Source organism: Ascidiella aspersa, chromosome 1 (assembly GCF_963924565.1).
Source record: "Ascidiella aspersa chromosome 1, kaAscAspe10.2, whole genome shotgun sequence".
Classification (NCBI taxonomy): Eukaryota; Metazoa; Chordata; class Ascidiacea; order Phlebobranchia; family Ascidiidae; genus Ascidiella; species Ascidiella aspersa.
This window is the reverse complement of record NC_139447.1, coordinates 25,789,151-25,802,382: the sequence shown is the minus strand read 5'-3', so window position 1 is coordinate 25,802,382 and position 13,232 is coordinate 25,789,151. Positions and strand designations below refer to the sequence as shown.

Sequence of the window (13,232 nt, the reverse complement as noted above, 5' to 3'; positions counted from 1 at the left end):
ATTTTAAACCTGCGTTTGAAACATCGGGTTAAAAGTTGTCTTGTTCATGTTATTTCCCGAATCGCCCTGATCAATATGCGTAATTTCCTCTCACGACCTACGCGTACAACATACGTGTTGTTCATTCGCTGTTCGTCAGTTTTATGTTTTGTAAAGCTAGCCTACAATACATTTTGTCTTTTAGGAGGGTTTTACCTTTTGTATAGAAACTTTTTAATGGTCCTTTGTCGTATCCTATTTTGCGTCTTCATGCGTATATTTTCTACAGCAGAAGTTATTCCCAACGTTTTTGTTTTTACTCCAGTTTTTGATAACTTACGGCTACGCGACCATCCAATTTTGATGAATTAAACATGAACCAGAATGGAATTATATATTAGGCAAAGCTACTTGTTAAGATAATTACGGTATGCAGTGGTCGGCAAACTTTTTTAATCGCGACCCAAAGTACTCTTTTTGGAGCTATTGAAGGCCCACTACGTAACACCAATAAAAAAACATTGTCAGGATATTTGTTTTAAGGTGGATTACATCACAAAACTAGAAATACTTGTTTTAACTAGATATATTCTGGTAGAAATTGCATTTTGCAGGAAGTATATTGACACCAAAAAAAGGCTGCTGACACCAAGATAAGGCGAAATATTCGCCTTGATGCCACATAAAAGCGTTGCCATAATGTAAAACATAATATAAAACGAAAAATATACGCGCAATGCGTTAAGTATAGCTAAAATTCGCAAAATATTGTTTGACAGGCACTTTCAAGCGGGCGTGAACCACGCTGAGACACAGCTATACAAAATTTAAAAATACAGTGCAATCGATGTATTGTACGGCTCACGGCCAACATTTTTATTTTCCAGTGGGGGGGGGGGTACTGAATTTTTAACTCTGACGTAATTGAATAATGACGTCATAAAATAGTGAGGTATATGGCATAATAATAGTGATTGCAAGACGTCTTAAAAAAACTAATCAGAAACAGTCAAACGTCCGCAAAAGCGAATCTTTAGACCAGTGTTTTTTAACTCTTTTACTTGGGGGCGCACCTAGAGATATTTGGAAACGTTGCGGCGCACATTGCGAGCGAAGCAAGCGCGAAATTTTTGAGATGTACCTCTATTTATTTTAAATTGCTTGCATTTTTTTATTATATAGGTTTATAGTTGCATATCTTTAAAGAGACTCCAGCCTTGAGACCAAAATAAGAACAACGTCAACTTCGGAATAAAAGACAGTTAAGAATAAGGCGAAAAAATGACGAAATCGGAATCAGAACTAAATGGCCAAAATATGGCCAATACCACCTTTTACCTAACCCCAAAGACCACCCATAACTAACACTAACTTCCCGAGTATTTTTAACCCTAGCCCAATTGCTAACACCACCAACTACCGCCTATAAGCCCAAACAAAGGCAAAAAATCCGGGGCCAAAACAGCGGCGCCCAAATGGCGACAGCAAACGGTCAATGCCAAACATGTGTCCCCCAATCATCCCATACCCTCAGGGACGCCTGAGAGGGGGGCGCGGGGGGGACAAGCGCCCCTCCTGCCCTTTGCTAAGGGGGGCAAGGGCGGAAAGTGCACTTTTCATGAAAAATGTTACATAGCTTTCACAATGTTATATGCGACGGAAATCATAAAGCAGTGTTGTACACGCATTTTTTTTTAATTCGTAAAATGACAAGGTTGACATTTGTTAAAACATTTTTGGTATCATTTTAAGCCAATCTAGAGGGCGTGGCCGCAAAAATATTTCCGGGGGAGTTCCCCCGGACCTCACAATATTTCGGCTCGCTACGCAAGCCTGCGGTCTATGTTGCCCTTACCAAAAAAGGCGCCCCCCTTGCCCTGAAATCACTCCGGCGTCCCTGTATACCCTTTCGCTACAGTCCTGGGCGCAATTTTGTCTTATTCTGATTAATTTGGAGCTTAATTCGACAAGTTTAGGTCTTATCTAGACTATTTTAAATCGTATTCTGTCGTGGTCATTGATGCGAATTCGGCGTTATTATGTCGGTGGTGTTAGTTATATGTTACTAGACGAAATACCCGGCGTTGCCCAGGTTAAATAGAATATTTACCAGTTATTCTTACTGGGTAAAAATTAATTACACCTACAATACTCATCATAATATAGCCCATAATTATGGAAGCCAAGTTAGGTTGTAATGTTACGGATAGCGTAAGATCTTCGTAAGTGGCATAAATAATGCAAAACATACTTTTTTAATGTCATAACAATTTTGATTATGCCTAAACGTTTCTACTGCGTGTCACTGAATAAAAAAATATCAAATCATGTCATATCGTGTGTCTATAATCGGTTAATTTATGCTTCCCCACAATCAGAGTAACGCTTATAGCCTGCGTGAAAGCGGCATTAATGTGAAAGCGGAATTGACGTCATTCCGCTTTCATATATAATTCTTTGTCTCCATAATATCCCACTACTTTTTTCATTTAGTTAAAACAATCTAAAGATAAAAAATTAACGTATAACCAAAAAAGCAGTTTTGTGTGTGAAATAGGTCACTAAAGGAAAGTCGCGAACGCGCTGTGACCATTTAATTACTAATTCACGTGCTACCACCATCGTATAAGCTTGGTGAAACCGCGTGATATAGCCGATGATTTTAAAAAAACTTGGGGTATTTAACATCAAACCAAATTGCAACGCTGTGTGTTCGTTTTAATTGAGCTACTAAACACACAAACTTGGCTAAACACGTCTTGCATATTTTACGTAATGAAACTCGTGACTTATATCGATCGAAAATCACTAACAAACGTAAAGTCGTAGCAGCAATTGTTCAAAATGTGCGAAATTTAAGCAAATACGTCATCACGGTAAATACCATACTGCATCCAACGAAAAAAAATCCCGTTTGAAAAGTAAATTTGCTTAGTGTTTAAACCGCTGCAATAAACGCGATATTTTGCTAACTCAGTCCAAATGTTGCGTAGTTTATACTCTGTTAGGATTGTTGTAAGTTGTCTGTGTAAGTGTCTAAATGCCTCATAAAAGAATGTTAATGAAAACGCTGCAAGTAACGCAATATTTTGCGAACTTAGACTATCTTTTACGTGGTTAAACAAACTGCAAAAACTATCAAACATAAAAGTATAAATTTTGCCACATGAAACTTTATTTTTACGAAGGCAATGCACTTTACGCAGGTTATTGGCTTATGGATGAGTGAAAACGCTTTACCCTTTTCGTCAAAGAGATTTTGCGAGAAGTCGCATGCCCGCCATTTCGAGTTAACATGCAACCAGGGCCGGATTAAGGGTACTGTGGGCCTAAGGCTATTTACCAGGGAAGGGCCTAATTTCGCAAACAAACCTACAAAAAGTACATAATATAAAAACATGTAATAAATTTAAAGTGGCATAGACTCATTGTAGGGATAGATTCAAGTTCAACGTGGAAACGATAACGTATCCATGCTGTACTTTTAAGATCATCTGCGCCTAAGCAGTAACTTCTGAAAGAGCTTTGCAATACTTCCAAATGACTGCAAACATCTGTGTGCAGTAATGATGGCAGAGCATTGCAAACTGTAGTTCCATTCTGAAGCATCAATTCTTCTAACATTGGGAAATTGGAATAGTTTTTAGTGTCCAATCTCCTTTTCCGCAGAGATAACTTGCCCTGAAAAGCTTTAAGTTTTTCAGAGGCGTCCATAATTGTAATGGCGGGGCCTTGTATAGAACGATTTACCTCATTTATATGACTAAAAACATATTCCAGGTAAGCTAACCCTTGAATAAACTCTTTACTGTCAAACTGCATTGAAAGTTCAATGTTTTTCTCTTTTAGAAAAAAAGAAACTTCTATTCGAAGTTCAAATAAGCGCTTCTAAACTTGTCCCTTTGACAGCCAGCGAACTTCTGCATGATAGAGGAGAACTTTATGTTCGGCCCCCATTTCTTGACACAACCTCTTGAATATTCGATGATTCAAAACACGAGCTCTGATAAAGTACGATTGTCACCCTGCAAGACAAAACTAAACTTCTTTCAAATTTGTTGGGAGAGTCTTCATTGCTAATGCGTGACGATTTAAAAAGCAATGAGTAACAATGACGTCAGGAGCTTCTTTTTTCAGCAGAAATATCTGAACTTTCATCCAGTTGCATACTAAATGGAAAGGGTGTGACTTTTAATTCTTCCATTACTTGTTTAAAAATGTTTGCAGAAATGTCAGTGATTCTGTGGACGATGTCATTCGACAAAGGCACTAATTCAAGCTTCTTTCTTTCCTTTAAACCACAAATTATTTCGATCATTTCTAGAGCACATGTCTTTATCAAGGTTTCTCCAATCGTGTGTTATTTTTTTTTTGCTTGGCAATGCGATAAGCAACCTTATACGATGCTTCAAGATAAGGTTTTTGCGTTGTGATAAACCCACGCTTCGTTAGTTCCAGCTTTCTCAAATCGAGCTTTCTTCGTGCGTAAGAGATCAATATTGTCAGATGAATTGCTGGGATGGATTGATTCGAAATGCTCTCTTAACTTTGAGGGCTTAATACTTCCATTGGCAAGAACCTTTCCACGTAGAAAGTACTGTGGGGCTTTTGCATTCTATCGCCGTGAGTGATGAAAGTAAAACCAGAGGAAATATATTCTTCACTGTACTTTCTTTTCTTTGACATTTCTTAATATGGGATAAAATCAACTCAACTAAACTATACTAACTAAGTTGAGATAGTTAGCCTAGTTATATATTGTCTAGCTTAGCTGCAACTGATTTCACAACGTTAAAATAGCGGCAAAAACAACAATCTGGAAAAGTGACGTAATAGACATAATGTGATAATATCTAGAAACGCCAAAGTAGAAATAATCAGCTTAAATTTGATTTCAGGTGTTGCTATTATCGATAATGCGACAAAAATGTCATGGACCCCTTAAAAATATTCTGCGGACCCCAGTTTAAGAACCCCTGGTCTATTGGTTCCATTACTTGATGCTTGCTTTGGCGAACCGCGCTTTGCAATTAAGTAGTGTTGTGCTGTGCAAGTTACACTCTGTTTAGACTTTGAAGCAAGCTTATGCCAATAACTATATAAGTCTTGTTAGACAGAAAAAAATGTTGCAAAGGTGGACTAGAAACAGAATTAAGACACTGTGCGATTAACCTTCAGAGATATGTCGTCCATAAATCCAGTTTTCAAAATTGTTTCACTTTTAGACAAATTTCATATAAAAAATATTGTTTCTATCACCCTATTATCAACTTGTAAGTTTATTGATTTTATAATCCCCACTGGAAAAAGATGGAAAATAAAAGTTTGCTTACAACACACACAAAGCTCTTATCCATTAACGAACCAATAATTGAAATCTATTCCAATGAAAAGCACTGCCTTTTGATGTATTAGGTCTCCTTAATGCAGGCTATAAATAGGAACAGTTACTTTAAAATTTAAATACTTGTTCAGCCAATAGCACCAATCAAACATTTTCTTCATTTTCATTACACTCTACATTAGGAACACTATATACGGATCTGTTCATAAGTTTAATGGTAAAAATAACGGCCCAAATAGACGTTAAAAGCGACATGCTTTATTTTCAAACGTTTCGGCAATTTCTAATGCCATCATCAGTGATCATTTTCACCATTAAACTTTACATTACTTTATCATATTTTTGTTTGCATGGTAAACTAAAGTATTGAGGACGACTTATGATCCTGACACGAACCTCTAATATCGAGTATATTTCGGCCATTTTTATTTATTCTGATTTAATATGTTTAGTTTGACCAAAGAGATTATAACCTCTTTGGTTTGACCAGTATTAATTATTCCCACTCATCCAAATGTTTTTAATTTGTCAAAATCGTTAATAAATTGCGATTTTTTGCTTTTCCGCCACAAGCGTCTATTGTTGGTAAACAAGATGGCGTCCATGTCGCTATAACGAAGAACGATTTAGCTGCGCAACTTGTGATTTTTCGTGTTCATTGCTATTGAAATTTGAATGAGCGCTACGCGGACTTTGTGACATTAATAACTCGAATGATTTTTTTTCTATTAAATTACAAACTTGTGCAAGATGTAAATTTGTAACTCATGATACTGCAAAAACTTTACCTGTTGAATTGTTATGGACGTAGATGAGTCATTAATTCCAGAAGAGCTATTATTTGACAAAATATTAAATTGGCTTCTTTTCATTGGTGGTATTTTCCAACTAATCTGTATTTTCGCTGTATTTATCTTGCCAGACCAACCTGATTTATCAAATAACGACGAAAAAGAGGACACCATCGGGACTTCCCTAAAAGAAGTAGAAAAACAGAAGGCTGTCCCAAAAAAGTCAAAACGGCCTCAGAAGATAAGAAAGAGACGGTAGACACAGTAAACCGTAATGGAGATGCCTCCTATTAGAAATGAGGCCAGGTTGGATCCAAAAGCTGCGGAAAAAAAAGTAATAAAACTGAAGGGTACTTCAGATCTTCAAAGAATTAAGCTTGAAAAGTTAATGAAAAACCCAGACAAACCAGTATATATTCCTGAACCCAGAAAGTCTTGGAAACCAAAAGATGCACCTGAATTTGTCAGAGACGTTATGGGATCAAGTGCTGGTGCTGGAAGTGGTGAGTTCCATGTGTATCGGCATATACGAAGAAGAGAATTTAACAGACAAAAGTATTTGGGAGTAGAGGAAAAGAGACAAAAATTAGATCAGGAATATGCAGAAAAAAGAGAAGAAAATCAAAAGGCCGCACAAGAAGCCACTGACAAAAAAAGAGCAAAGCGATTAAGAAAAAAGCAAAAGCAGAAGATAAAAAATAAAAAAACAATAAATCAAGAGTCAAATTCGGATTGCAAAGATGAAAATGATAACACTGATTCAGATAAGGATGAAAAAGATGTTTAATGTTTTTCATGCTTATAGCAAAACTTTTTATTTTGCAACTTGCCTAATTGTGTTTTACAAATGTTTTTTTTTTGATGCTAAAAATTGGGTGTTTTTTCATTGCAACTATACATAAGTGATTTAAACATCTATCATACAAATGTAAAATTTTCTAAATAACATCACTGTATTGTCGACTATCAAATAGAAATCAAGGGGCATGTATTGTCGACTATCAAATAGAATCAAGGTATAACTGTGTGTCCTTTGAAAATTCTCATGCGTTTATATCACTTTCTCAACCCATGTTTTGTAACCCAAAATTGGGTTGCACTTTGATTTGGTTAGGTCACCAACTACAGTAGTTTTGTATGACTAAATTTATTAACTGATTTTGAGCACAATTTCCCAAAAATGTTTAAAAATGACAGAAGCAATATAAAGAGAGCTAATATTATTTAAATTAGATTTTTTTATGTTGTGTTCATCACAAAAAGTTTAATAAGTAATTAGGGTCCCTACAGTTTCGCTATTCTATTTATGCTTATTACTTGGTTTGTCGCAAAAAAACATTGATAGCTATAAAAAATTACAAGTAAACCTCATGTTTTTTATACCCTTATTTAAAAGAAAATTTGCCTGGGTTGATTGGGATACACCTGTTGATTTGCGTTTGGGGTAGGTATGATCTTAATAAATTTAGTTGTGTTTTATGTGGGGCGGGCAACTTCTCCAGTCGGCGGGCCTTATATGGTATAATTAAGTACTTGGCGGGCCGGATTACTGTATTGATACAATAGTCGTACTGCCATAGCTTGCATGTTTTGTCGCATAATGGCGGCTAATGTTGTAAAAAGTGCTTGGGTATCCAATCCTTGTTAAATGTGCGACACTCCTTGTCAACTTTACGTTTATTGGCAAAATTTAAGGGAAAATATTGATGTAAATTCTAAATCTAATTTGGGAACACAAAGCAAGACCTAAAAAGCAACAATACCTAAAGCAGAAAAATAAAACATACCATAGTATTAAAACCATATATGCAGTAATACTCACCACAGAGTAAGAACTCAATCGTCTGAATAAGACATAAATCTGTCGGAATAAGGCCTAAATATTCAGGTCTTAATCCGGTATTACAACTATTAGGTATTAGTCCTATTTTGGTCTTATTCCAATGTTGATGTGGCTGTTAGTTCGATTGTATGGCTGTAGTTCTCCAGTTTTAACCCAAAATAAAGAACTAAAGGATACCTAACAATCATTATTATTTGATGTATTAGTGGGGGATTGCGGCAGACTGTTGCCGTGGGCTATATTATGATGTGAGACCGGAATCTGTCTGCGGGCCGCTCAAAAACCCGGATCCGGCCCGTGGGCCGTATGTTGCCCACCCCTGGTTTAATGCCTATTTGTCCTGCTAGTCCAGGTATAGCTTGTGACTGGCGGATTGACCACCACTTTTAAATATATTCATTATTTGCAAATTGCTTCTTTTTTATGTTACATGAAAGTTTATTTTGTCATCTTAAATTAAAACCCTTAAGTCATTGTCTATTGTTAATTTAGCCTACATTTTCATCCCCATTGTATTTTGGTCAGATTTAACTAAGAAAAATATTTTCTTTTATGGTTAGATCAGATACCTTGCAATTAGTTACCAACTGTTTTTGGCTTGCCATAAGAGCATTAGATTCTTACAACTAAAAGTTTTTGGTAAAATCATTTAAAAAATGACGCTTTAAACCACGGTTCGGCAGTTAACCTAGGGCCTTTTTATGAAATTGGATAAGGCAATTCCTTATCTTTTTTGGCTTTTTTAAATATGTAAAAGCAAACGTTTTTGGTGCTTCATGCAAATCTTATTCTTCATGCTAGTAAGTTCTATCATGTATGACGCCTTATTTTTTCGTGCTTCTCACGAATGTTTAACCGCCTTTTTTTAAATGTTGTTAGACCAATTTTTAATTGCCATAAAATAGGGTCCCCCGAATTCCCACTTGTTATAATAATATGCTTAAAATTACACATCTTAACAGCAAAATTACACATCTTAACAGCCATTTCAACCTAAGTTTGGTTTTGGCCACCCACTAAAAATGTTGCCCACCCCTAGTTAAAACAAAAATAGTGAAGATTGGGCATTTGCCTCCACATAACTGTTTAAACTTCTTATGATAAGTTTTCCCGCTGGCATGTGTTTCTTATCACCTTTTCTGTTTTACAATTTAAATTGCATGTTCTCCGATCACAGCGAAATAAAAAAAATACATCACATGTGATGAAATTTATAATTACCGAAACTGTAATACCACGTTTAGTACAAAGTTCGCCAGAAAAACCTACCACATTTCAAATGGTTATTTTACCAAAGCTGTAGCAGTCTGACAGGAGGTTAAATTGAAATATTGCAGCAAATGACCTACCATTAGTGTTTCAGGTTTTAGTTTTTATAGTAAATAATGTATTGTGCATTTTTTTTTTAAATTTCGTATCTGTATGTAAAATGACCTGGTGCGGCAGAAAAACCTACCATATTTCAAACTAGGAAAAAGAGACAAAAATTATAAGCAATCAAAACATTTACTGTTTTATCTCAAAGTCAAAAGCTTACCATTTAATTGTTTTGTGTTTTAAAGATTACATCCTGTAGATGACGCCCTCGCGTCACAAATTCCCAATTTCTAATGAAATCTTCCTCAATAAATGCATCGCCTGTCCAAGTCATTTTACATACAGATACAAAATTTTGAAAATTTGCACAATACATTATTTACTCATAAAAACGAAAACCTGAAACCCTAATGGTAGGTCCTTTGCTGCAAAGTTTCAATCAACGTCCTGTCAGACAGCTTCAGCTCTGGTACAGTAACAATTTGAAATGAGGTAGGTTTTTCTGGCGCAGCCTGTAAAACGTTTAGGCATAAGTAAAACTGTTATGCCATTTGAAAATGCGTTTTACACTATGCAGTATGCAACACTCTGACGAATCTGTAACATCAATTTTTAGTTACACGTAAACAGGGAGTCGAACCGGAACCGAACCGGAACTTTATGAACCGGTTTTGGGTTGTATATTTCAACAGGTGAGACATGACCACCGTGCTATCTGACTCCACTAATTCGAAACTAAACAAACTGTCATAGCATTTTAAAGTGCATACTGTCAGGTCGCTTATAGATTTATTGTACATTCACATAATTTAGCATAGCTCGCTTTCAATAAAAGAGCAGCGCAGTAAAAACGGGTCTCGCAAGTAAGGCATGCATCAGTTGACTGTCTTGTTTAATCCAACAGCAGCGTGACACTATATAGCGCAAGAGCGACTGCGATGGAGATTAGCTGATTCGAATGTCGGCTAGATTTGCCAGAACGGCCACAAAGGAAATGAGTATCTAGGTGAAATATTTAACACTTTACCAGGCGAACACGCTGTAATTACAAGCACAAACAGACATGCGTCGTTTCTCTACATCATTTCCTTCCTCCCTGGAAAACGAAAAAGGTCTCGAGCAGTTCGTTGGGTCGCGCTTCTTTAAAATCCTCCCAGGATCCGATTACGAATCGACCAGCAACCGCAGAACATCGGACATTTGTGCAATATCGATCCAGCACGTATTGGGAATCGCGGTGTTCAATAGAGCGAAAAATGTTCATGAATTCCTTGTCTTGGCGGCAAACGGACAATTCCAGGGGTAGCTGATCGTACGACACGATGCAAGTCTGAAATGGTACTTAAAAGGCACAATAAACAACAATGCAAAACAAATTTGAATAGCCTATAATGCAGAAAATTATCGTCTTAAAACGCAGTTCGAATTTCAAATTGCAAAACTGAAGTTAGTTGCTTAGAGTCTTTTGCTCTAGAATACCAATTAAAAGGGGGTAAGGTGCTAATCTCAAAAACGCGAAAACAAATTACATCGTCAGTCCACATTAGATGGGTTCCCTAAAGCAGACATAATAACCTTGGCGCAAAAGGTTATTCTAGAAAGTTACTCTCTGCATGCTAGTAACTTCATGTGGGCTATATGACGGTTATCTCACACCGTCTGAAAGGTAAATGAGTCATCAAAGGCCTTAAAAATCATGGGCTTATAATACCTAGAGCATGCTCGCTTGCAGTCACAAATGAGATAAAACTTGCGTTATGTTGGGAATTGGCAACAAGGTTTGGCCTTCTGCTCTGTTTTCCTTCTTATAAATCATAACGGTTAAGTGACGCAGGAATTTCAGACAAAGTGATCAGGTTATTTTGGGTGAGATATAAAACATCAATCACCATAACACGTGACCAGAGACAATAGCCGCAGTGGCTTTGACACTTTAGAAGTAACGACTTCTGTAAGTGCTGGTTGAGATAGAATCTATCCGTTTATTGGTTTTGAGATTAGATATCACGAGAGGTGTTCGCAGTCAACCTCGATCGTAATATTTTCACCTTGAAGACTTTACCAAAACGGGCCATAATTTTGCAACAATAACTATAACAGTTTTGCGTAACTAATAATTTAAAAGCGTCAATCGATTTTTCTCTGCATTACATCTAATCAAACATGAAATTACAAGCAACAACGCTGGCATAATCTTGGTAACAAACGTTTCAACAAATCATAACTGATAGGCGTAGCTTAAAAGTACTTACAAACGAGAAAAGCGCTAGCAAACCAAAATAATTCATACTTTCTATGCAACCTGACAGTATGCATAAAATTTCATTCAGAAGGATTTATTTGCATGTTCATATCTCAGTCGGTGTCTCCAATGTATATTTCTACAGGTGAGACATGACCACCGTGCTATCTGACTCCACTAAATCGAAACTAAACAAACTGTCATAGCATTTCAAAGTGCATACTGTCAGGTCGCTTATAGATTTATTGTACATTCACATAATTTAGCATAGCTCGCTTTCAATAAAAGAGCTTACAGCGCAGTAAAAACGGGTCTCGCAAGTAAGGCATGCATCAGTTGACTGTCTTGTTTAATCCAACAGCAGCATGACACTATATAGCGCAAGAGCGACTGCGATGGAGATTAGCTGATTCGAATGTCGGCTAGATTTGCCAGAACGGCCACGAAAGGAAATGAGTATCTAGGTGAAATATTTAACACTTTACCAGGCGAACACGCTATAATTACAAGCACAAACAGACATGCGTCGTTTCTCTAGGGTCAATTTTTCCGAACCGTAACCGAACCTGAACCGGTTTTTATAAGATTTTAAGGAGCTGAACCGAATAATTTGAAAGTACCTGAACCTTAACCGAACCCGAACCTGTAAACAAAAGCGGTTCGCTCCAGCATGACGTCACAACTTCTATTTTAGAGAGTCAAGTTACGCCACGTTCGAAATTTTATGAAAAAAATATGAATATTGAATGAAAAAATTGTTGATTGTTTATTTTTTAGATATTTCAATAATGAGTTGCTGTTTTTTTTAATAAGTCACGTAACTTAGATTAAATGACTTACAATTCACAGATTATTCCCTACATTTATCGACCCACATTTTGAGATTTAACGCAAATTATATTGTATCTGAACCGGAACTTTATAAACCGGTTTTGAAATAACGATGGTTGAACCGGAGCTGAACCGGAACTTTTAAATTCCTCCGAACCGAAGCCGGAACTGAACTGGATTCCGAAAAAAAATCCTAGAACCCGAACCGAACCTGAACCGGAAAAGTCAAACGGTTCGACTCCCTGCACGTAAACTTCAACATTGATCTCTGGTCTATCCACGAGGCAAACAATTTTTATGAGGCTAGCAAATGTAAGCTGACGTAATAAGTGTCACAAATTATTGTAGCCCTTTTGTGGCAGCTAAAGCAGTTGGCCGCGGGAATCGCCGTTCGTATCGGCTACCCGCCGACTCCGTTCCCCTAGGACAGTGCTTCTCAACCTTTTTTTCGCGGCGACCCAAATATTAAGTTTAAGTATGACGACTAAGCTTTGGCGACCCACATGTTTTTTCTTGTAAGTGAACAAAAACTAGACATAAGCATAAATAATTTCGAATTTTATTAACTATTATTAAACATTATTTGTATTGCTTCCTTAACTTTTCTAATTGAGAAATCTTGCTAGGAAACAATCTCAATTAGTATAAACATTTGAATTACTGCAGTCGGCGACCCAACCAAATCAAACAGCGACCCAATTTTGGGTCGCGACCCATGAAGCATTGCCCTGGGGCAGGGATGGCGAACCACTGTCCCGCGGGTCACGAAGTGACCCACCACAGATTTTTAATGACCCACTTGTCTCTCAAGAAATAACGAAATGTTATCAATCATTTTCATGAAAGAACAAATATAAAAAACAATTCTTCGTTAGATGACACTAT

At 36.8% G+C, this 13,232-nt stretch overlaps 1 protein-coding gene across 1 annotated transcript in view; it reads left to right on the top strand.

Moving 5' to 3' along the window:
• Positions 1-6,236: 6,236 nt before the first annotated feature.
• The window catches only part of LOC146168543 (centriolar satellite-associated tubulin polyglutamylase complex regulator 1-like), a 35,626-nt gene continuing 28,630 nt past the window's right edge, over positions 6,237-13,232 (top strand). Inside the window, exons 1-2 of the mRNA XM_083380694.1 lie at positions 6,237-6,834; positions 9,972-9,982. Coding sequence (XP_083236820.1) covers positions 6,389-6,834; positions 9,972-9,982 — 457 coding nt within the window. The 5' untranslated portion in view covers positions 6,237-6,388. The remainder of the gene's footprint in view (positions 6,835-9,971; positions 9,983-13,232) is intronic.